This window comes from Patagioenas fasciata, chromosome 1 (assembly GCF_037038585.1).
Source record: "Patagioenas fasciata isolate bPatFas1 chromosome 1, bPatFas1.hap1, whole genome shotgun sequence".
Lineage (NCBI taxonomy): Eukaryota > Metazoa > Chordata > Aves > Columbiformes > Columbidae > Patagioenas > Patagioenas fasciata.
The window spans coordinates 170,524,802-170,549,579 of NC_092520.1; the positions used below are offsets into that span (position 1 = coordinate 170,524,802).

The 24,778-nt window shown below is 44.5% G+C and overlaps 1 protein-coding gene across 2 annotated transcripts in view; it reads left to right on the forward strand.

The window, feature by feature from the left end:
• Positions 1 to 22,738, forward strand: part of ELK3 (ETS transcription factor ELK3) — a 41,073-nt gene extending 18,335 nt beyond the window's left edge. For both annotated transcript variants that reach the window (XM_065857774.2, XM_065857782.2), the window contains 3 exons: positions 10,353 to 11,147; positions 17,302 to 17,424; positions 21,125 to 22,738. In XM_065857774.2, coding sequence (XP_065713846.1) covers positions 10,353 to 11,147; positions 17,302 to 17,424; positions 21,125 to 21,223 — 1,017 coding nt within the window. In that variant the 3' untranslated portion in view covers positions 21,224 to 22,738. The remainder of the gene's footprint in view (positions 1 to 10,352; positions 11,148 to 17,301; positions 17,425 to 21,124) is intronic.
• Positions 22,739 to 24,778: the final 2,040 nt, after the last annotated feature.

Here is a 24,778-nt window from a genome sequence, read left to right on the forward strand (position 1 = left end):
AGGGGAGGTTTTGACCTAGGTTTACACCTACTGCTGCTTTCATGTGTTCATGCGTTTGGCTACCCTATATTTTCTGTAGCTTTTGACAACAATAAAATAACTGTTGATAACGGAGAATTGTTTGATTATTACAGCCCACATAGGGTCTTCTGGAATGCAGGGAGGTGGTAGAAAGCAGGGATACTGTGATGCAGCAGGCAGAGTGGCAGCTTTACCAGCAGGTATCGCCTATGTCAGAACAAGGAAAAGAGAAACAACTCAACAGCATAGAGAGTGGGACTGAGTTTTCACGGTTTTCGTAGGACACATCTTTTGGAACACAGATCCTGTTGGCCAGTGTTGTTAGCTGGTCTTGCCTTAACTCTCTGGTAAATCTTTTTTACAATTGTATTGCGTCCTAATATGTTAGCTGGAAATAGAACACTGAAACACTTCTGCAGTATTACTTCAGCAGGATCTCACTGTAACTATTCCTTTGTTAATACTCAGTGTTTCTAGGAGTCTGGAAATTTTCCACTATGTCGTTTTAGGAAAAAATCTGTTAGTTTCAACCGTAGTCTAAATTATATGTTGCTGTCATTTAAATTAGCAGCAATATATGTGAGAAAGCACTGATGTGGTGTCTTACTGGATGAAAATGCAGAATAAGAGTAGCACACAGAGGGAAAAGTGGCCGGTTGGTTGGTGGGTGTCAGAGCAGGGATACATGTGAGTCTGTTTGTCAAGGTAGCAGTCTCATGCTGAGCTCATCTCAGGTGAAGACTGTATTTGCTGTAGAAAGTTAAATTTACTCCCACTTGGGAACTTATATTTTGGGTATCTCAAGTCAAAAGAGTGGAACATGAGCTTTGGTAGGGTTTTCTTCATCCAACTTTTCTGTTCTTGCAAGACCTACTGAATTTTGCCTCTCCTTCATGTATACATCTGTTGGGGTTTGATAGAACTAATAAGAGCCAAGGAGTCAGCATGGTTTAGGCAGCTACTTTATAAATGGCAAGCTGTGGTTGTGTGGGTGCTCTCAGACACTGCTTACAAGCAGATAGTGTAGGCATACACTTAGTGCAGAGCTGTTGGGAGCTTGGCTTTCAACTTCTTCCTTTAAAACTGAAATCTGAAATAGCAACATACGGAACATAGTAATCTGGAAGTATTTTGATCACTCGATTTGCTTCTGATTTTCAGACATCATGAGCATGCCCACAATCTAGAAACAGTCAGTGGAAATTACTGCTAGCTAGCACCTCTGAAAAGAAAATTTCTGCAAGATATTGGGAGTCCATAAGATCATTGTCAGTCTTGTGAAACCGTGCTTCACTTTGACATTTAGTCCTTGGTCTTATTCTTCAGCAGGAAGCAAGGTGGCAACAGTACAACAGAGAATGCAAAAATGAGAACAGAGAGTAACAAGGATATGTATTAGGTTGCTGTAACAGAAAGATATTTGAAGGGAATCTCTCAGATGTGTCAAGATGCTAGAAGAAAAAATAGTAGAACACATATGGAGCTGCTAAAATATCTTGCATATTCACCTTTCTCAATTTTAGACTCCAGTAAATTCAAGGAGTTTCCAAATCGTTTCTCCAGCCTTTTTTTGATGAACACTATGTTGTTTTCACTAATTAATGTTAAATCTTTTCAGGATTAGTTCCCCATAAATGGATGTGTTTTATAATAAGTCTAAATTAATAGGTTTTACTATTTCCTATATTCTTGAAGATTAAATATTAGAAAGAAGGACTGTTGTAGATTTTGGATATTAAACAAGAAAATAGCCATGCTTAGCAGCCTGGTCTCATCTTGATTTTCAGAAGAGGCAGTGAGATGAGATGAGATTATACAGTGAGTAACACCAGCGTTCAGCACAGGTATGGCATGATTGCTGCCTGCACAAGGCACAGGAAACTAGATATTGTTGCTGAACTGAGCTCAGAGTACTGTTGTCATGTATTACTTGTAGTGCACTTATTTTTGAAGGGCACGGTCGAACCGTATGCTACACAGCCAGTCTAACGCAGCAATCAAAAAAGCACGATCACAAATTAACTGTGCGTGATTTGGTGATCAGGATTTTCAGTACGCACATTGGCATTTAGAAGGACTCCTCCTGTAAGAATTTTTCTAGTTTCAGATTTAGAGCTGTAAGTTCTGCAATGAAAGATTTTTAGTATTTCGTCCACTAGAAGTCAAATTTTTCCACTTAACATGTTTCAAATGACTGAGAAGGCACAAAAGGATTCAGAGAGGACAGTGCAGCGGCTGTTCCAAGCAGTTAGTGTGATGAATTCCTCTTCACTAAGCACTCAAAAGGCTTCTGCTCAGCATGGGGAAGCTCACTTTATTGTGTGACTCCAGCCCTTCTGATTATAAACGTGACTGGGATCAATGGAGACAGAGTGCCTGCTGGTGAATGAACAGCGTATCCAGGCAGAGCCCAAACACACTGTGACAGAACAGACGCCGCTTAAAGACAAGGGATGAGATATTGGTAGCACTTTTCCTTTGAGATCTCTCTGATATCTTAAAATCAATGCAATATAACAGCTTCTTATGTGAGACTCCCTTTCTTCTTTTATCCCTTAACCTTTTTTTTTTTTTGTTCCCTTGTACTGTTTTCAGATGCCACCCCCAGCACACACACACCTTTGTCATCTGTTTTGTCTCTGCTCACACAGCATCCACTCCAGGAGTGGCTGTACCGTTCCTTCACCAGGGCTCTGGCTGAGGCGATTCCTTGCTCTTCTTACAGCAGCTTTCCCAGACTGTGCTCTGATCTCTCTGCAAATTTTATGTAGGTATGGCACAAGGAATTTGGCCATTTTTCCAGAAGTCATGCAGCCCAACGGAGGTTGTAGCTCCTTAGATGGAAAGGAGAAACTCTTTCTTCCCAGTGTATTGCGATCAGGGTTTGAACCCCAGACCAAAACATTGCCTATTGCTATTTAAATTGAGGGAGTAACAGCTTTAGTGGAAAACAGTGGGAGCTTCTCTGTCTCTCTGTGGGTTTGGTGTATTATGTCCTGTTGGTGCCCAAGGAGTGGAGAAAGGCAGATTATTAGGAGAGGGCAGAGAGACGGGAACTTGCCGCAAGTTTTGAAGTGCCAGAAACACTGGCACAATAGCAGATAATGAATCCCAGTAGACTGGTAGGGAGTGCTCAGCATGGGGTTCAGTCCTAGATGCTTCCTCTGCCTTCAGTCTATGCTGCATAGCACAGAAAGTGGAGGAAGGAAGGGAGGAAGGGAGGAAGGGAGGAAGGGAGGAAGGGAGGAAGGGAGGAAGGGAGGAAGGGAGGAAGGAAGGAAGGAAGGAAGGAAGGAAGGAAGGAAGGAAGGAAGGAAGGAAGGAAGGAAGGAAGGAAGGAAGGAAGGAAGGGCTGGCGTTCTTTCCCTTCTGCAAAACAAAAAGGGAGGGCTGGTGAGGTGAGAGCCTCCCAGACTTCTGCACTCCTCTCCCCTGGACCATTCACCAGTTTGTGGGATAAACAGCAGTTTAGACCCTGAGGTAGCCTTCTGAGACCCTTGTCCCCTCCCTTGCAGTTGGCAGTGATGGATGGGTTGGCAGCTGGATGTACTGAGGCAAATGGGATGCACACTGAGCGAATGGGATGAACATTGTGCTTCAGGCTGGAAAGTGGCAGCAGGAAAGGCAAAAGGCAGAACTCTGGACAAGACTTCATTTGCGTTGTGGAACTATTGACAGGGACTTCTCAACCTATAACCCAAATGACTTGGTGGCATGTGAGTTTGAGGCAAAGCACAGAGAGGTTTTTAGAAATGATGGTGGCACATGGGATGGTGCTTCCTTTCTTCAGCTGCCCTCTGCTGCTACTGGGTAGAACTGACACCAGCTGAGCTACTGCTTCATGGTTTGCCTTTGAAATTATTCACTGTGGAGAAATAAAAACTGATCACTGGATAAATGGAGGTTTATGAGCTCTGCTATTTTGCTTGGGGGGAACACTGGCTTGTTAAAATTCATCATGTGATTCATCTGAACTTAAAAGTAAATTAATTCCAGTACTGGGGAAAAATAACACAATTAGGACAAGTTCCTTAGCCTGGCTTTGAAAGGAAGCATGATGTGCTGTTGAGGCTGATGGCTAGATTTATATTAAATTCAAATATAAAGCACCCCAGGAAATGTAGAGTGTAGCATGTCTTGATTGTAATTTGCTATCATGATTCTGTTTGCTAAAGGTTTGTAGATAATCTGAAGACTTCCCATATCCTCATTTGTTCCTTACCTGAATTCCCCTCCCCCCTTTTTATTTAATGCATTTCCCCTATTCCCTCAACAGAGCAGCAGAACAGATGACAGATAGCGCTGAGGAAAGGCATCCTGCACTCTCTCTACCTACAGCTTGGGCAGCATGTTCATCATGTCACACACTTCTGCTGCTCAGAAATCTCTTGTACTAATTTTAGGCAAGGAAATCCTTCGCATCCTTTTCCAGGCAGAACACTTTAGCTTGATGTTTAGAACTAAAATACCTTTATAAGTAAGATTAGTACCTTTCTTTTTCTTGAGGTTGCCCAGTTACTTTGTTTTTCTGATAGCTGTAATGACAGATGATACCTTTTGGAAGTCTCTAGCGGTTTCAGGACTGCTAAAGGTCTCCATTAATATTTCAAGATGACACCACAAGAGGGAAGCTAGTGAGTTTTCCCCATGAGGGTTTTTTGTTTTGAGGGAAGGAGGGCGAATCCAGGAATTTACATGTGGACACCGACACTAATAGGATATAGCAGTTGTGGAAGTCAAGCCCTCAGAAGTTCGGAAATGCAAGAATCACAGTTCCCTGGGCAACCTTAATGTTTGCATGAGTTATGTCACATCTTTAATTACACAGTCACTTACTGTTGTGATGAACCATTCAATATTTTTTTGCATCCTCTCTGAGCAGTATGTGGCCCCAGGCTTTACTCAGTGAGTGCTATTCAATCTATCTTCTAAAGACAGAATAAATCATTTTTGTTTCAGTTAATGGCTGCCTGCTTCTTTAGATAGGTTGTCAGGGCGATGTATAGTATATAAATAATACGGGCTGCTTTGTGCTTGTTGCAGTGTAGGGGACAGAGCTTCTCAGGTGCTCTCAGGATTCAGGGGTGCCCATGGCATTCTCTCCCTTCCCATAACATGTCAGACCCGGCAGTCTGGTTAAGTTCCTGTTTTAAATGCCCAAGTGTGGGTGGCAGCATGGAAGAATTGTTTTGGGAAGAGGGTCCCTTGCTTGTTCTGCTTACAGAACTTCAGGCTATAAAGTGATAATAGAAACGGTTGTTTTACTTTTGGGAAGGTCTTCTCTTCAGTTACCTCAGGGGAAACAGAACATTGCAGTGAAACAATAGCGGTATGATGGTGCTAGAATACCAGCTATATGTTTTGTAGTGGTGGAGGTAAGACATGTTATAAGGAAATACTTAAAGGAGCATTAAAAAATAGCTTTATAGAGAACTGAAAGCAGCTTCTTTCAAGAGCGATGTGGAACTCAGGAAAGCGCTTGTCTGAAATGGCATAAAAGTGGTTATTGAGTGCTGTCCTTATGGAAAGATGGGAGTGAAGAATTTAATACTCAGTAAGAGGGGATGGGTAGAGGAGGAAACCCAAGAACCCCCTGAAGGGTGTGACAAACAGTTCGTGTCTGATGTGAGAGGAAAGGGACGCCCAGTTAGCTGCAGCAGAGAGAAGTTTAGCTTCTGTGCACACAGTACAATAAACATAAGTGCTTAAAGTACAATGTTAAGAGAACCTGCCTGCCTGCACATGCTGAAATGGACACATGCTCTGTTTTTTGGAGCAAACCATGCAGCCACAGGAACCTCCTGCCAGCTTACGTACCTCAGACATGGGAGTGTGAGCAGCCCTCTCTCTGGGTAGGTTTTCCAATAGCTGGAGGCAGCCCAGCTCCCTCCTCACAGAGTCCTGTGAGGAATTCATAGCCTAAGTGTCCCTCCAAGTGGTCCCTTAGTACTCTTGGAGCCAGGAAACTTGCAACATGTCCAAATGGGAGTTAAGTCCAGCAGCTACAGCTCTGGTCCTACTTTTCGAAGCAGGGGTGTTTAGTACCTACAGACAAGTTCATTCTGTTTTGCCATAAATTTTGAGATCTCGGGCACCCTGGTTATAAATCACTTCCTGGGGGCAGGAAAAAATCCCAATCTGGTGTTTCTGCCCCTGAGGCCCCTCATTAGTTTGAAGTTCAACTGGGAACTGGGTCCTGTTTCCCAGCTTAGTCTCCTGAGACTCCTTAGTCTCCATCAAACTTGTTAGCTAGCAGGTTTGAGCCAAGCCACTAAAATCCTTGTGGCACACTGGTAGGTAGTATAGTTACACCTTAGTGCTGTATGGCTCAAACCAGGGAGTAAGAGTCAGAGCTGATGAAAATAAAACACATGGCAGAAGAAGTCTGAGTTTCGCCAGAAAACTTCTGTGAGGAAAGGAGAAAAATGGAAAGAATCCCAGAGATCATGTGCTGTTGAGAAGGGCGAACAGCTCCTCCTGTCTATTTTTGGAGACCTTCCAAAAGTAGTAGTGCAAATGCATAGTTGACACACAGACACAAAAAACCCAAACACCACATTATAGCATGGTTTAAACTGCAGGGGGAACCAGGCCACTGAGCCTTTGGCATCTGGCTCAGCTGGATGTGGAGAAGGACAGAGGGAGAGACCCATCCCTCCAGCTGGTGATTCAGGGCACTGGGTAAGGCTGGTTTTGGAGTTGCTCATACAGTGAGTGCCTGAAGCGATGTGGTGAGAATAAAACCTGAGCTTCCTCACACAGCAGGCATGCTAGAGCAAACGTCAGGCAGTGCTGTACCCAGTTCTGACCAGCAGCTTGCAAAGCACTTTGCAGTAGGGGCGGTCACATTTGCTGTAGTCACTGTGTGACACACTGGGGACACCGGAAGGGAAGTGTAAAGTGTTCTAGTGCGGAACAGTCAAGAAGCCAAGAGAAAGGGGGTATTCCCAGCTCCCTGCTTTCTTTCTAAATGTCAGAGTGCTGTCTCTTGATAAGGTTTTTTTTTAAGCCATTGGACTGGAGCCCCCGCTCCCAGCCTGCTTGCCCAGTTCTCCTCCCCAGCAGCTGCACTGGCCCAGCAGTTGCTGTCCCCAGCAGCTCTGGAGTTCCTCACAGCCCTGGCCCGCAGCCACTAGCGCTCATGGCAAGGCTGCTCGCAGGAGAATTTACCTAGAAAATTAAAAGAACAACAATTAAAAAGGGCCAAATGTGCACATATATATATACATACATACATCAGAAACAGTGTGGCCAACAGGACTAGGGCAGTGATTGTCCCTGGCACTCAGCACTGGTGAGGCTGCACCCTGAATCCTGTGTTCAGTTTTGGGCCCCTCACTACAGGAAAGACATTGAGGTGCTGGAGGAAGTTTGGAGAAGGGCAATGAAGTTGGTGAAGGGTCTGGAGCACAAGTCTGATGAGAAGTGGCTGAGGGAACTGGGGCTGTTCAGCCTGGAGAAAAGGAGGCTGAGGGGAGACCTTATCGCTGTCTACAACTACCTGAAAGGAGGTTGTAGCATGGAGGGTGTTGGCCTCTTCTCCCAAGTAGCAAGTGATAGGACGAGAGGAAATGGCCTCAAGTTGTGCCAGGGGAGGTTTAGATTGGATTGGAAGAAACTTCTATTCACAGAAAGGGTTGTCAGACACTGGAACAGGCTGCGCAGGGAAGTGGTAGAGTCACCATCCCTGGAGGTGTTAAAAAGACACGTAGATGAGGTTCTTAGGAACATGGTTAGTGGTGGATTTGGCAGTGCTAGGGTATGGTTGTACTTGTTAAACTTAAAGGTCTTTTCCAAACAAAATGATTCTATGATTCTGTATACTTACAGTCCTGCTACCAAGCGAGTGGTCTAATCTCCCTGCAAATGCAATCCTTAATATAAGGCAGCCTCCTTTGCTCTTTCAAACTGAGGGTGGAAAACCCCTGCTTGTTTTAATGCCTGTCACTGTCTTCTGTGGTTTGAACTGTCATCCACAGCTCAGAATGATTCTGACAGATCACTGAGGTGATGGTAAAATAAGCTGCTTTTTACCTTCACCTCAGTTATTTGTCAAAAAGAAATCTAGAAAAGCCAGTGGCATTTCGGAGGCACTTAATTAATTTGCATCCTTATTTTCTCTTACATGCTGACAGAGATTTCCTCAGGCTCCACATTTCAGAGAAGCCTGCGAAGTTCTTGAGGGATCTGCACTTGGATCCTTTTCATCTCCAGCCATCGTTAAGCGGGCCTTTGCTGCAGGCTTAGAGAGTCAGAGGAGCCACACTGAGACCTTCTTAAAATATAACTATATTTAATAATAACAGAGGAAGTATAAACTCACAAGCCAGTTTGGTTATTTTTTATAGCAGTGTTCCCCTATTTCAGGCCTGTATCAGTGTAAAAGTCCGACCCTGAAATACATTTAATCTTTTTCTGCTGGGATTCACATTTTCCAGGTAGGATCTCAGTCGCCAGGGCTTGATGTAACAATAACTCAAAGCTGCCAGGAGCAGAGGGGAAGTATTATTTTAAATTAAAAAATATGTATTAAAAAAAAAAAGAAAACAAAATCCAGTTGGGATGTTTCTTTTTGTATGTGAGTAATTTGGAGTTTTGCCTTTTTCAATAATGTAATATTGAGAGTGCAGAAAAAAATGTGTCCATCCAATGTTTCACCTGATTAAGATACCCTCCTCCCCCCCAAAAAATCTAGGCCTAGCCCAAAGCCGTGGGAATTAAAGCTCGTGCAGACTGAGATCCTGTGGGCTAACTGTATGTCCTGCACTTTTGGAGGGCAAAAATAGGCATTGCAGGATCCGCCAGGTGGGGAGATATGTGTACGGCTGGGCATAGAAGAGAGCAGTTTTGTGCCTTTACTCTGAGCTTGCTGAATTTAATTCTCTTTGCTACAGATCCCTGTTATCAACTTGGGAAACAACTTTCTCCATTTGTGCCACAGCTCCTGACGCGTGGAGCAAAGCTGCAAACCAGGGCTCTTTGTAGGTTTGATTTTGTATTCAAGAAGATGCCTGGATGAAACACCAGGATATTCAGACAGATGAGTTACAGGGTGCAGTAGCTCAGCTGAAAGACAGAACAGGTTCTGATACCCAAGTGCAGACTCTTCTCTCCCGAGATGAGCCTTGCTTTTGTGACAAAAAAGGTGTAGTATGGGCACTGCAAGCACCCAGCTCTGGTTACTGTCGATATATAAATAAAGATGAAGAATGTATTCCTCTTTCTTTCTCTCTCTTTTTTTTTCCCCCCCATTTTCAGTCAGTTTAACAAACGTTTCCTCTACTGGTCTCAGAATCTGTGGTGGAATGAAAAGCAAATTAGATTTTTAGGAATACTGTAAATATTTACATCCCCATATGTACAGAAGAGCAGATGTCTGTTTGCAGAGTTATCAGCTGGAGGTGCAGCAGACGTGCGGCCCTAAAGGGAAGCTTCTTGGAAAGGGTTTTTCAGAAGTGACTTTAAAGACAAACTTCCCACCAGAGGCTTCAAGAAGAGAGAGATTGCTATGGAAGTCTCAGGAAATATCACTTCTTGTTGTCCACAGAACTTGGCTTAGGGTGGCAAATGTTCCAGTCATTTTCCTGGGTTCTACAAACCTTTGAGAGATTTGAGATTTTTTTTTCCAATAATTAATTTCAGTAGCCTGTTTAGACCGATGAAAAACTCTACCTGCACCAGTGAGCATCCTGAGCCTAATGCCAACCTGGAGATAGCACAGGGGATACAGGAGGACACAAATGCTGTTCCAACCCGTGCAAGCACTTGTGTCTGTCACAGACACAGTCCATGACTGTTGAGAGTCACTCCCAGCCCAGGTCAATCCTGCATGTGGCGAGGAAGGGAGGGTACATGACTGGAGCAGGGAGGCTGGGGTGGTTTTGTCCCTTGCAGACATTCTGAGAGTATTTCATACTCGGGGTAGTTGGTGTCAGTTTTGGGAGGCATAAATGAAGGAGTTTGCTTGTCGTTGTGAAACGCAAATGATGGCACGGGTTGAGTGTGCAAGGTTGCAGAATGGTTTTTTACTGGAAAGAAAGTATTCCCAAGCTGCCTGAGAGGAAACAAGAGGAAAACTGCCCACCAGTAGGTCTTTATCACCTAGTAATGGTGATTTTGTAAGGCACCATGAGGAGCAGGGGGTGGTTTCCCTGGCTGAACAGAGATATGGGAATAAACCAAGGATGAGCAGTGTTAGGAGCCCAACCAAAATGACCTGCTCAGCTCACGGAAGGAGCAGTGCCCCCCCACCCTCATGCACCCCCTTATGTTTGCTGTACTCAGTGCCTCTAAAATGCTGATCTTTCTAGCATCTGCTTTTGTATTTGCAGAACATCATCAAGAAAGTGATCGGACAAAAATTTGTGTACAAGTTCGTCTGCTTTCCTGAGATTTTAAAAATGGATCCGCATGCTGTGGAAATCAGCAGAGAGAACCTTTTGCTGCAGGACAGCGACTGTAAGATGCCTTCTGAGAGCAGGGATCAGCACAAGCACAGCTTGTCAGCACTCAAAAGCACAAGCCGTAATGAATATATCCACTCTGGCCTGTACTCCTCCTTCACTATCAACTCTCTGCAGAACCAGCCAGATCCTTACAAGCCAATCAAAACAGAAAAACTGGAGGAGAAGTCAGAAGGGAACACACCAGTCGAAGAAGTTCGGACTGTTATAAGATTCGTGACAAACAAAACAGACAAACAAGTGATGAGGCCCATGGTGTCATTGCCTTCCACTTCCGAAACAGCAGCTGCCTCTGCTTTTCTCAGCTCGTCAGTATCAGCTAAAATATCTTCCTTAATGCTACCCAACAGTGCCAGCATTTCATCTCCATCATCATCTTCCTCCAGGTCACCGTCTCTGTCTCCCACCTCACCCCTTCCTGCAGAACACAGGAGCCTCTTCCTTGAGTCCAGTTGCCACGACTCAGATTCCCTTGAGCCTCTGAACCTCTCCTCAGGCTCCAAGGCAAAATCTCCATCTCTTCCCCCAAAGGCTAAAAAACCCAAAGGCTTGGAAATCTCCGCCCCCCCCATGGTTCTCTCCAGCACTGACATTGGTTCCATCGCCCTCAACAGCCCCGCGCTTCCATCGGGATCCCTGACTCCAGCTTTCTTCACTGCACAGGTAAGACCTGCCCGTTTGCTCTTGTTTTTGCCAGGTATTCCCTCTGTGTCAGCACTATGGGTCTGTCGTCATCCAATGGGGAAAAAAATGGGGGAAGAGGGAATCACAGCAGAGGTCTGAACAAAGGGTGGAAAGTAGGTTCCTCCTGGGGTTCCTACGTGGGTGTGGGAAAAGCCATCACAGTTCACAGGCTGCCTGGAAGAGTAGCGAGATGGGCAGCCATTACTTAATGTGAGTGAATCCCTTATCAGTTCAAAGCAGCCTCCAGGTGTACAGAACAAGCAGGAACAAAAACAACAAGAAAAACACGGGGATTTTTGTAGGTCACGACTTGAGCACGTGCATTGTGGGATGCTTGGTTAGATTTCTGTCCTAGATGTTGTATCCATTCAAACAGTGTGACCTTTTCATTAGTACTTGAATACAAGGCAAATTAAGTGGTTTCTAAGACAAGGCTCTTAAGCCAGTTTTGATTTCCAAAGTTTTATAGATCCACAGAGTACTTGCCAGAGCTTCCTTTCAGCACAGATCTACTGAATAACCAGTAGGTTATTTTGCTCTTTTTGATCACATATCTGTGGCAATGTCAATGGCGAGTTCTCATTTTCAGGCAAGTTTACAAAAAAAAAAAATGTAGCAATTCAGAGAAGAGGAAAATCACATAGCTAATGACTCGGTGTGTCATCAGTGAGTTTTGTCTTATGCTACCACTGCAAAACTAGACTAGAATTACCCTAGTGGGGGAACACCCCCTAACGTGCCCCCCACCCTCCATGAAACAAACCAAATAGTAAATAACTAAACACAAAGGTGTGTGAAACAAGCTCTCATTTACTTCGGGCTGTCTAGGGCTCACACTGTATGCAGAATCCCCTTGCCCCATTCACCTGGCAGAGGTGATGGTGTTGGATTTTTTGGGCCGTTATCTGTCGTTTTTGACATCGTAAAGCCTTTAAATGAAGTTCTGTTTGGCAGGAAGAACAGAAGTGTGGCGAACCAAAATTGAGGTGCATTGACAGGCTCTTATAACCTCTAACTGTGGTATAACCGCAGTAAGTATTTTGCTCGTAGGGAGGAAATCTGACAAATAAATCGTATCAGATGCCAACCAGATACGATGACAGCATGGGTTATTACAAGCTTGCTTTAATCTGCTACTGCCCCAAAACTCAGTATGAACAGAGATTTCTTTTCTCATTTTGTATTTATCTCTTTGAACATTTCATTTTCTGATTCTCATAAACCGGTGTACATATTGCCCCTAAAAGACGTAGATGGGAATTAGGTAGATGATTGTGGCTCCCCTTTATCAGGCTGGCTGGCTAAGGCCGTGATGGCTGTTACGCAACTTAATGGCATTACAAATCTTTTTTTACAGGTTATGCTAACACAGAAGAGGCAGATGGCACCCGTGTAGGGTACTTTCTCTCTCTGCTTATTTAAACTTTTGACTGTACAGCAACACAGCTTTTTTCCTTTCTTTTAGCCTTCTATTTCTAGCGTGGATAAGAAGCGCCCTGCGTCCTAAATACTTGACCTATTGAGTATGAAATAAAAATCAGATGACAAATGTGTTCACAGAACTGTAATACCACAATGCAAAATAACTGAAGCCCTAACTTAGGCTGGAAATCTGAAGTTCATCCCATTACCCTAGGAAGAGCATGCATTGTATCTCGGATGATCTCTGGTTTATCAGATCTCAGATGCCTACTACCATGGGGCCAGTGCAGCACAGGGTGTCACACACCAGTTCCTGCTCCAGGAGTGATGTAGAAGGTCCTGCTGCCTGAGAGGGTGTTTCAGATGGCTTTCCACTGGACCTGCCAGTCACAAGGAATAGCCTTGGATGGAGCCCTGTGAAAGGGCACATGATACACACAACCAATTTCAGAACAGAAAAATGAGTTTGAAGATGTCAGCTCATACAGGATCTTACTTGGGTAGAAAAATGTTGGCTTTCCATTTGCTTGGCTTCAAAGAGAGATAACAGGACAGGGAACTGCTGGAGAGAGTCCAGCACAGAGCAACAAAGATGATGAAGGGAGTGGAGCATCTCCCATGTGAGGAAAGGCTGAGGGAGCTGGGGCTCTTTAGCTTGGACGAGACTGAGGGGTGACCTCATTAATGTTTATGAATATGTAAAGGGTGAGTGTCACGAGGATGGAGCCAGGCTCTTCTTGGTAACAGCCAATGATAGGACAAGGGATAATGGGTTCAAACTGGACCACAAGAGGTTCCACTTAAATTTGAGAAGAAACTTCTTCTCAGTGAGGGTGGCAGAGCACTGGAACAGGCTGCCCAGGGAGGTTGTGGAGTCTCCTTCTCTGGCGGCATTCAAAACCCACCTGGACGCCTTCCTGTGTAACCTCATCTAGGTGTTCCTGCTCTGGCAGGGGGATTGGACTGGATGATCTTTTGAGGTCCCTTCCAAACCCTAACATTCTGTGATTCTGTGATATCTAGATTTTATTCAGTACTTACTTCTTTTACAGATTACTTACACTCGTTATTTTTCTTGGCTCTCCCTCGGCCAGCGTAGATACATAATTTTGACTCTTTTTCTTCAGGTCTGTACTTCAGCATTTGTAACATCTACAACATGCTGTTTCCTCACGGACGCAGCCGTGTGCCTGCAGCCAGCACGTGCGTGGTCTGTGTTGTATCCCCATACACTGTACAGGCTCCAGCACGTGCCTAATGACCTGGGAAGTACTGTACGTGTGACAGCACTTGTCTGTTATCTGACAGCCAGAAGTGGCAAAGATTGTACTTACACGTATTCTTTGTTGTAGAAGTCAGGAGCTGCAGGCATCAATGCTGAACATAATCCTTTCCGTGCAATGAATTGTTTCTAACCAAATGGTTCCTATGCTTAGATTATAATGACGTTTTTTAAGTAGGAACTTCCCACTGAGTTCTACATCTAATACAGATGTACAGCTGCGTGAGGGCAGAAAATGAAGTGACACATCAATTTCCGTGTGTAATTTAAGGATAGCCTGTGCTGTGGTGGTGTTTACACTTACGTGTCCTCTGGTGGTTTTGATGCTTGGCTCATGGAGATACTGAGAACAAGCCTGGGAGGCCCCATGCTCTTCTTGCATTAAATATTAACAGATTCAGAGGCTTGCTTTGCCTGGCTCTTGGCTCTGGCAGAACTTGCAGACATCAGTTCTCTGATCATCAGAGGACATGAACTTTTGCTGAGCACTGTTGTTAGGCATGTTAACATGCTTCCAGAGATGAATGGAGGCCAGCTCAGTTTCAAATCTCCTCTCTGAAGACTTGCTCTGGCTCTATCTAGGTAGGAATAAACACCTCCAAGTTTTATTCATTATTTTCAAAAGACCCTCTCAAGAACTGGATTTTCAGTTCTGGATATCTGCAGCTTCTTAGAGGAAAAAATAAAGGACTGAGTCAGAGCTCATTGGAGCTCTTAGTACAGTTGGCACAATAATGTGTCCTTAGCTAAATGTTGTTGGGTTGCTGATTAATATCTTTGGTTTTAAGGCTAGTAGGCTCTTCTGTAAGTAGATCTCTGAGTATTTATCCTGACCTAATTCAGTGTTCTTTGTCAGCCTTGTAAATCCCCATCAGTAGCCGCCTGCTGTGGAGCACCAGCTTGCGAGTGGCGCAGGGAAGGTGCTCTCATGGGTGCTGTGCTTTTCCTGCCCCGTGGTCCCGCAAAGAGGCTGTGAGGGAGCCATTCACAAGGGCCTGCTTGTCAAGCATTTTTTCTCAGATATCTTGAGAAGAGCTGTCACTTGATGAGATCAAGACAGAAGTTTTCTTCTTGCCAGGCCTCCAGCCACTCTTTAACCCCTTTTGTTGTCATCCCTGACCTCACTGGTACTTCTGTGACCACGTTACCTGCTGGTTTACTGCATGAACACCTTTCGCTTTCCCAGCAATACCACGTTTGTCACTCCTTGGGACATAACTGTGGTTTCTTCCACAGGGTCTGGCGATTCTGATCCACCTTCTCCAGCACAAAGGAGATGGCAGTGTCCTTTCTCCCTTGCATTTCTCCATGAGCCACGCTTCTTTTGAGATTCTTAAGAGAAATTGTCCCCTTCAAGAGCAGCCAAGCTCACAGCATCCCAGAAAGTTAGGCATTGGAAGGGACCTCAAAAGATCATCTAGTCCAATCCCCCTGCCGAAGCAGGAACACCTGGATGAAGTTACACAGGAAGGCGTCCAGGTGGGTTTTGAATGTCTCCAGAGTAGGAGACTCCACAACCTCCCTGGGCAGCCTGTTCCAGTGCTCTGTCACTCTCACTGAGAAGAAGTTTCTTCTCCTATTTAAGTGTTCCAGTGTTCCAGTTTGTACCCATTGCCCCTTGTCCTATCATTGGTTGTCACCAAGAGGAGCCTGGCTCCATCCTCGTGACACTCACCCTTTACATATTTATAAACATTAATAAGGTCACCCCTTAGTCTCATCTTCTCCAAGCTAAAGAGCCCCAGCTCCCTCAGCCTTTCCTCATAAGGGGGATGCTCCACTCCCTTCATCATCTTCGTTGCTCTGCGCTGGACTCTCTCCAGCAGTTCCCTGTCCTTGAGCTGAGGGCCCCAGAACTGGACACAATATTCCAGATGTGGTCTCACCAGGGCAGAGTAGAGGGGAAGGAGAACCTCTCTCGACCTACTAAAGCTCTTCGTATTAAAGAGCCTTTCAGACACCTTGGGACAGAATCACTGGGAGGACCTTAATGTTTCCTGCTCCTTGTCTCTCCCATCTCTTCTGCCAGTGTTAAGCTAATTGTTTGACTCTGCTGTGAACTGCAGTGCAAGCAGGTCAGAGCAGGTCTGTATGCCTGCACATTTGCACAGAGCCTCAAACATCACAGCTGAGCCCTCAGGCACCGCTTTGCAAATAATATGTCCATCGTGTTCAGAAATATGTGTGAGCTGTGGTACCCGCCTTTCTGAGCCTGCTCACGGGGAGTCCTGGCAGCTGGATGTGACAGCCTGTGGTGGAAGAAGCTGTGAAGTGAGAACGCCTGGTTGCAGTTGCCAAATGTGGGAGTTTATATTTCTGGCCTGGTGGGAAGCTAGCGGGTACCAGAATGCATGACGTGCTCATTAGTAGGGGGAGATACTCCTCATCTTCTGTCTTGTCTTCACATGTTTTAAACTCTGCACAAACTGATGCCCCAGTTCAGCAGAGCACCGAGACATTGTCCTATACAGTGAAATATATACTTACTCACTAAGTGTGCACTCAAATTCCATTAAGTGCTCTGCTAAATAGGACTGATTTTGATAATTGGCATCAAGATTACTGCTGAGATTACCTCATTATGCCAAATATTTTGTTCAAAACTGTCACATCACTTTCATGTTGCCTTTTTTTTTGAAAGATAAAAGTTACTCTGGATACAGAATAATTCATGTGATTCTTCCTTTGAATGGAGATTTGAATGTGCTTTAACTTCATCTCCCCTCCAACCGTGCTTTAGAAGCGCCAAGAGCAATCCCTGTGCGCCATGGAACTGGCAAGAGCCACCTCTGAGCTGGGAAAAGCCTTGAATTCTTAGTTAGTGCCTTCTTGGTTCTTTTCAAACAATTCGCTGTGCTCTCCAGCGTCCCTCTGGGCAGCCAGCCCATACACCTGCCTCTGGCTGCGGCAGCCTGAGCACTGCCAAGTTCTTGAAACTTCTTCCATTTCGAACAGGCACCATCAGAGGAGTAAACTTCAAAGGGTGGCCAGTGGCTCTTAGGGCTCCACACGCAATTGCATTAGTGCTTCAAAAGCTGCAGTCGGTTCGAGCAATTGCTGCCCTTCAAAAGGTAAAAAATTATTCTGAAGGAGCCAAAGCCGTGTTTACAGGTGTTGGGGCACGCATGGTGTTTTACACAGTCGCGTGTGTGGTTCAAATAAACTATAACTGTGTTTCCCCTAAAGCAGATCACAATAACAACTGAATCAATTTGCATATGAAGGAATATTAAATGTGCAGATAGCCAGTACTGAGCAATACGGAGACAGGACGCAGGCAGGGTGGGCAGTCGCTGTATGTCTGTCTGCATTCACTGGGAAAAGGAGCCAGTAGGTGAAGTGCAAGACTTTGGGGGTTATGACCATTGTCTGGAGCTGTAACCCCTGAGCCATGTATGCATCGTGAGATGGGTTTTTTTTGTCTTGCAGACCCCAAATGGATTATTGCTGACTCCAAGCCCGCTGCTGTCTAGCATTCATTTCTGGAGCAGCCTCAGTCCTGTTGCTCCTCTGAGTCCTGCCAGGCTGCAGGGACCAAACACTCTGTTCCAGGTAGGTCTTTCCAATGCACGGGTATAATTTCTGAAAGTGCACATGTGGAGAAGACATCAGGGGAGCATCTCCTCACATTGATGTGGAGCTTTTCAAATCGTTTAAGAAAATGCAGGAATTAACAGGCACTTTTAAAGAGAGGTCTACTTATTCGCATCCTCTTTAAACCCTTGGCAGCAAAGTCAGAACCCACAGAGCAGTGTCTACTGCAGCAAGCACACACATGCTCTGTGAAGGAAACAGAAATAAATGCTGGACCCCAGTAAGAGCAGGTGAGTGAGCTCTCAGAGCTTCAGGAGGAGAGTGCAGACCAGTCAGGGACCAGCCAGGAGAGTGGTGGACTCTGGGAAAACCAAGGCAGGTTTGGGTCTCACACAGTAAGGTCAGTGTACATTTATCCTTCTGTCTTAATGAGCTACTTCTCACTCAGAAAGACAGGGCGTAGTTGTATTTACAACATGGTGCTCTGAACCTGAAAGCTCCATTTCCAGTTCTCCTCCAAATTATCCCTGTGTCCTCTGCCAAGTTACTGCACACCTCTGAGCATGACCTCTCCGTGTTTAACAGGAGAAAGGCAGCACTGTCCCTTCTCTCATGGGTACTGGGAGACTAAAAAATCTCCAAGTTTTATAGAGATGTGGTAAGTACAAAAGTTATTCAGTAAACTGCAATGGCCATGGCACTCAGCTGCAGCATTTACTGGAGGCTTAGGAAGGTGATGGTATTATAATAGCAGCTCCAGCTGTAGCTGCTGAAGAACAGCTGATTCAGTAAGTCACAGAAGAAATTATGCTGATCAGCTAATTGGCAAGAAGCACAAGAAGCTGATGGCCATCTGAGCAGCTGAAGAATGCAGGGACACCCCTGGAATGAATTCCCTGACTCCTGTGGAGGGCCAGCACTAACAGAGGAGGGGGCTGCTGCTATACAGGGCTGCTGTGTTAGTCTCTGAACCTTCAGCATGACTGGCTGCCCAGTTCCAGGGCTCTGCTCAGGTGTGGTCCTCTCTGGGGTAGTAAGTCCTACCTCCAGTGGGACAGCTGAGCATGGATCCCTGGGGCTCCTTATTTGTGTTTCAGATAAACTCATTTATCCCCATTGGACCTTAGTTTTGCACAGGTGGTTAAAAACAGCCAGACGTTTCATTTAAGAGGGTAGCGTCTGTGCCACGGCCTGAATTGAGCTAGTATGGACGGACACAGGCCAGCCCCTGTGGAAACTGAAAGTGAAGACCAGCCTTGGCTCTCTCCCTTCTGAGAGACCCAAAGGGCCTTATAAACCATGTTGGATTCAGGCAAAGGCCATACTGACAGGTCTGTAGAGCATGACACTTGATTTGGACAGTGAATAGGAAAGGGCAAGTGCAGCTGAAGTGTAGTCAACCCCTCTGAGAACTGCTGGTCATCCCGCATGGGCCTTGGGGCAGAGCTCCAAGCCAGGCTCCCTACAGCTGGGCAGGCAGGGGAGGCGAGAGCTGGAGCTGCTTCACAAGTTGCTTTTGCTTCCACCTGCTCATTCGCACTGAGAGTTGAAAGACCATTCAGTCCTCGTCGAAGTAGTCAAAGTCCTGCCAGCAGCGAGCGGCCGGGGCAGCTCTGCCGCTGCCCACCTGCCTCTGTGCCCTTGCCTGCTGGCGTGTGCGGAGGAGAGAGCGGGTTCCTGAATTTATTTTTCTTTCAGGCGTGTGCTGCTTTTCACAACAGCACTATGCTTGGCACTGCCTATGGTTCTTTAGTACTCGTCTTTGTGTAGCACAAGGAGCAAGGTGGGAGCCACCCGCGTCCATGGCCCCACACAACCCAGAATAAGCCTATGGGAAGGTGCAGTCCCTCCTTTAACAAACCCCAAGGAGCCTGTTCTGGCAGTGCTGGACACAACTACGTGCCTGCTCCCTCGCAGAGCACGTAGATGCTTTTTAACTGGTAAAAGCTCTGCTTTGATGTTTATAATGTGAAAGCGACTCCCATACAGCTAGGCCTGTACACCTTTACAACCCATGTAGAACATCACTGAAATCTGCAGGCTCCTTCCACACAACTGATATTGACCTACCTGGCAAGTCTTCCCTTTGATGCCACACTGCTGTGTAATTAAACTTTTGATATTTTGTCATTAGTTTGAAATTACCACATAACTAGAACAGCAAGAGACTTGCACAGAATTGGTCAAGAAAATACAGCCAAACTGAAGGACTATCAAGTCAGCTTGAATTAAGTGCTAACTAAATGAAGTGGTTTATTTTCTTTGTTACCACTGTATAGATGGTAGCACTGAGAAGGCATAGGCCAGTCCCAGATCCTCACTGTATGGAGGTATATGAATAAAGAGCATCATCCTGGCCCTAGCAGCTACAGAGACAACAGGAAGAACAAGAGAGCTGGGTTGGGGTGGAGACCAGGAGAAGGATAACATTGCGACTCCAGCATTGTTTGCATCTCAGGCTGTAGTGCCAGTGTGCCACCGGCCTCAACGGAGATCTAACAACCCTTTGGCAGCTTTAGAAATCACATGAACCACTTTTTAATTTACATGTCTCACTTTAGAAACCTAGACTAGAAAAGCAAGAGCTTGTTATCGAGTTCTGTGTTTTAATGAATCTTGGCAGAAGCGACAGAAACATTTCCTGAGGTTTGGTTAAAATAGAGGTATCAGCCGGTCCTGCAGCCCCCAGGAGCGCAGTTCCAGCCCCTTGCTGCCCTGCTCAGCGTGATTCTCAACATTGGAAGATCAACATCGCTAACTAACGTCTTTGCGGAAGAGTAATCCTGTTACGAGCAGATTACACACACGTGCAGAGGTTGATTATGCCACCGCTGGCTGTTGAAGGACTGATCTGATCGGTGCTAAAAGTGCACCAGACACTTCAAGTCAGGAGCTCTGTTATTCAGAGCCAGGAGAAGCGCGGCGCAGCTCGTGGTACCGGCCTGGAGGCCAGATCGGTATCTATGGCAGGGACAACTCCTGCCTCATGCCGCAGCACGTTCCTTCCTCCTACTTGCTTTGCTTTTGCTCAGGTCAGATGTTAAGAACTAGTCACTACACGTCACTGCAAGCAAGTTACAGGCAGGATGCTGTCATGAACTAGGAATATACAGGTTAGGTATTGAATTAGTATTTTTTGCGCAGTATTTCAGAAGTAGAAGGTTAAGACTGTATTATGGCATATTCTGCTTCACATACCGAATGATCTGGCCTACCTAGTCTGTGGTTTCTTAGTGAATACAGGCAGAAACTGTAATTACTTGAGAGCAATTTTTCCCATGTTTATATTCACAATTGTATTTTTTTTCTGCCCTAAAATACCGCTCAGCTTTCACTTTTGCAAAGCTCTTTCCTGCTTTTATGAAGGGCAGGCAAAAAACATGGATTTTAATATTTTATAGATTGAAAAACATTTTAGGAAGCAGAATGGACGGCAAAGATTGCTCTGTGGTATTCACTTTCCCAGGTTGACAACAGCTGTATCGTTATGTGAAGTCTTAAATAAAAAGCAGCCAATAACTGATTTACAAATCCCCACATGTGTACAAATTATTCAGATTTCATCCTCTATTTTACATTTGGTATGTATATATCTTCCTGTATAGAAGTGATAAGCCCTGAGACCACCCTGAGTCAGTTGCTGATGCTAAACGTATGCACTTCTGGGCTGAATACTTGGAGAGAAAAGAGTAATTTTTACCTTTTTGGCCTCTTCCAGTTTCCAACTCTGCTAAATGGCCACATCCCGGTGCCGCTCCCCAGTCTGGACGGAGCCTCTTCGCCAGTTCTGCTCTCTCCAAACGCTCAGAAATCCTGATGACGCCTCATCGCACCAAGGACTTACTGGTGGATTTAACACTTCATTCCTATGGGCTCGTTTTTCCTGTGTCATGAGAAGGACATTGTGAAACCCTCTATTACTTTGGTTTGCACTTTTCATTACATGGATAATCTACTTTTATTATGTTAGCATTTTTTAAACAGTGTTTATATATAAAAGTATATATAAATCTGTTTTGCATTAAATGAATTATAATTTTTTTATATCGTAGCTCTCAAGTGTTGAACACTTCTGTTGTTGATGAAGTACTTTTCGTAATGGATCGCAACAATGTATCTAATAAGGATGTGAAGCTTCTTTTTAATCCCTTTCTCTGCATATTATGCATTGTGCTTGTGTAAACTATAACCGGCTGTGCCTTCCTTTGCATATTGTCACGTAAATGATTTATATATTTTCTAGTATTAAGATAAAAGGTTGAAAGACAAAACTAGTATTGAACAGCCCTATGGTAGTTATTTCAGTATTTTCTCCACGGGTAGGCCATACGATGCAGTGTATTCATGTAACTTTGTATTAAGTGCTTTCCAATTGTATAAAAATAGCCTTATAATTTTTCTTTGCTGAAGTGAAAAACGTAATCGACGTTACAGTCAGGAGATGCATTTAGGAGTAACAAAGCCACACTTACACATTTATGCCCACGTTCTTCTGCAGAGCTGCAACAGGGAGGAACTGGGCTGTGTATATTCGAGACATTTCCAGCATTTGAGAGTATTTCTGTAGAAAATGAGGTGTTGCTCAGAATTTAATTGGCATATACTTCTTATGAGCTGTCAACGTTACAGCTGGAAAGACTGCAGGTAATCTCTGTCCTCCCAGGGAATGAGGATCATTCCTGATAGAGAATTTCCAGGTGCTTTGTTCTGCCATGCCAAGTGCCTTCTACTATTTCCCTGGAAAGATGGTTCTGGCTGCTCAAGCTCAGAAAGTCACATTTCTCCTCCCCCCAAAGCTGGAAAAGTTACGGGACTGTAAATTAATGCCTGGGGCTTGTCAAGAGGCATACTGTACAAGCAGGATGTTTGTGTATAAACATCTGAATTCTGGATTAAAAACCAGCACTGTGTTACTATATACTCGCAACTTGAACTTACTGGGTATGCCCTCTACCTTGAGGTAGATGGTTTAGTCATCTAAATGTCAGGTTAGGCTTAGGCTAGACTCCCTGGCACCACAGATTCTAATCTTGGCCGGGCTGATGCAAATCTTCAGTTTTCTGAGGTGGCTAAATCGGGTTGAATGCAGCTTTACCACGTAGGTTTTTCAGATGAGACCTTCAAACACCAAACCAAAATCAGAACCCTGTTTGCTACAGGTCATTAGAGCTTCTACTTTGCTTTCTAAGTCCATTCTTTTGGAAAGTTATGCAGTGAGTCGTCTGCTGATTTTCTGCTTGGATGCATTTCAGTGATGATGTGTGTAGTTAATTGTAAAGTGCTTTTGGATCCTTCAACCTGAAAGGTGCTAAATAAACATTTTATTAATGCAGTTGTGATGTTGAAAAGCCATTTTTGGGGCAGAGGTAGCCTGACAAAAGACAGCAGGAATTTTCCTCAGGCTCCTGGGTTGCACAACCAAAAATGACTCCTCAAGTTTCACTCGCAGCAATTAACGGGATAAAAACCTGCTGTATCTGTACAAAGTACCAGTGCTGATAAACAGAGCAATTAGGTGCAAGACATAAAGAAAAAGAATGAAACACAGGGGAACCCATTTGCTTGATTCAGCGTTTTAAGAGCTCCAAGAGGTACCACCCTGCGGAGTCAAAACCAGAAGATGAACCCATGCAAAGCTGAAGAGTGAAGGGAAGTTTTGTACTGAGTAAAATCAGAATAGGTGTGAAGAAGAGGCAGCAGGTAACATGTTGACTAGTCCAGTGGAGATGAAATCACAAGGGCTCACAGGTCAAATACTCTCTTTCAGTGGATTCCTCCCAGGTACACAGAGTATTTTTCAGTAACCAAGTTACAGAGAGGCAATTGTTCACACTCCAGAGCCAGTGCTCATCTCAACTTTTAAAAAAACACAAATGCTTCAGTGGAGTTTCGCCTTGAACACACCGGGATTAGCTAACGGGAGAACAAAGCAACAGAGGTGAAGGGTTTCGCACGATGAGTTTAAAAAGTAGATACTCATAAAAATTCTCATGACTTTCTTCCAAGGTTTTGCTATTTGTAAGGCAGATGTTTTTTCTTTTCAAAAGGCTCAACACCACCTCAGCACACACCCCCACACATCCCCTAACGCCTTGAGTAACTTTTAGAGATAGCAGAAAATAGTAATTCTTGGACAAAACCCAAAAAACACTGTTTCAACAGATTACTGTAAAGGATCCAAGAGAATCCAATAAAACGTAAGACACCTAGAAACTGGAAAGCAGAGCTGTCTCCTCATCTTTGAGAGAATAAAAATAGCAACAGAACACATCTTCACATCTTGTTTTCCTGGTTGATTTTTCAATTAACATAAAAAAATAGGTTGTCAAAATGGAATCTGCCTTCCAAACTGGTCAATGACATGGAACAAAAATTCTTCCTACTGGGGACAAAATGAAATATTTATACAAATAAAGTCCAGCCCCTCAAGTCTAACACTTACCAAAACCACTAGATTATTATGCTTTACACTAAAGAAAATATTCTATTGGTAATTGTCTATTGGATTTTATTAGCAGGTATCTTTTTAACTGTAGAGGAAGGTCAAATAAACGTTTATAAAATAAATACTGTGAAAGTATCAATATTTCTGTGGCATGGAGAGCTCCAAGACAACAACCCTGGGGAACAAAACTGGAGTTACTCTTCCTTGAGTATACTCTGGAGTAATTGCAACTTGATCATACTTCAGGGTTTGGTGGTTTTTTTGATAGATTTACACTTTACTCATGCTTCAGCGATACATGAAGTTTTCGGTATGATATAGGCTATGTGCATGATTAAGCTATTTTTGGCTTACCTTTACATTGTTTTTTTTTTATTATTCTTTTTCCAGAAAAGCAAGTACCCACCAGCAGGGCCGCAGTTACCGGGTAGCTTTGCCAAGAGATTGCACACATCTTCTGCCCTGGCACAGGTAAGTGGCTTCAGTTCTAAAGAAAACTTTCCAGGTGGGGAAAACAGCGATGGGCAATAGCAAACTACGGAGAAAGAAAGATCTGACACATCCATTACGTCAACAGTTTGTTTCGTCTGAATAAAATTGGCCTCATCAGGCAGGCACTTGCCGGTCTGGAAATACCTACCAATGAAGCAATGAATTGTCAACAGGTGACTGTTGAAAGGGAAGATGGTCCTTTAGAGCAGAAAATGGCATTTAATTTTAACCGAGCAAGTCTCTACATTAAGAGGCCGTCTGGTTTTGTGCATCCAGGATGGATCTATAGAAGCCATCATGACCACCAAATTAATTTAGGAAAGGCACAGTAACTACAGGTAGACTTTTATGTAAGGGCATCACTGTTCCCTTCTGACCTTGAGACTGTCTCTATATCCCGTAGGATAAACAAACACACATCTCTCAGATCTGCAA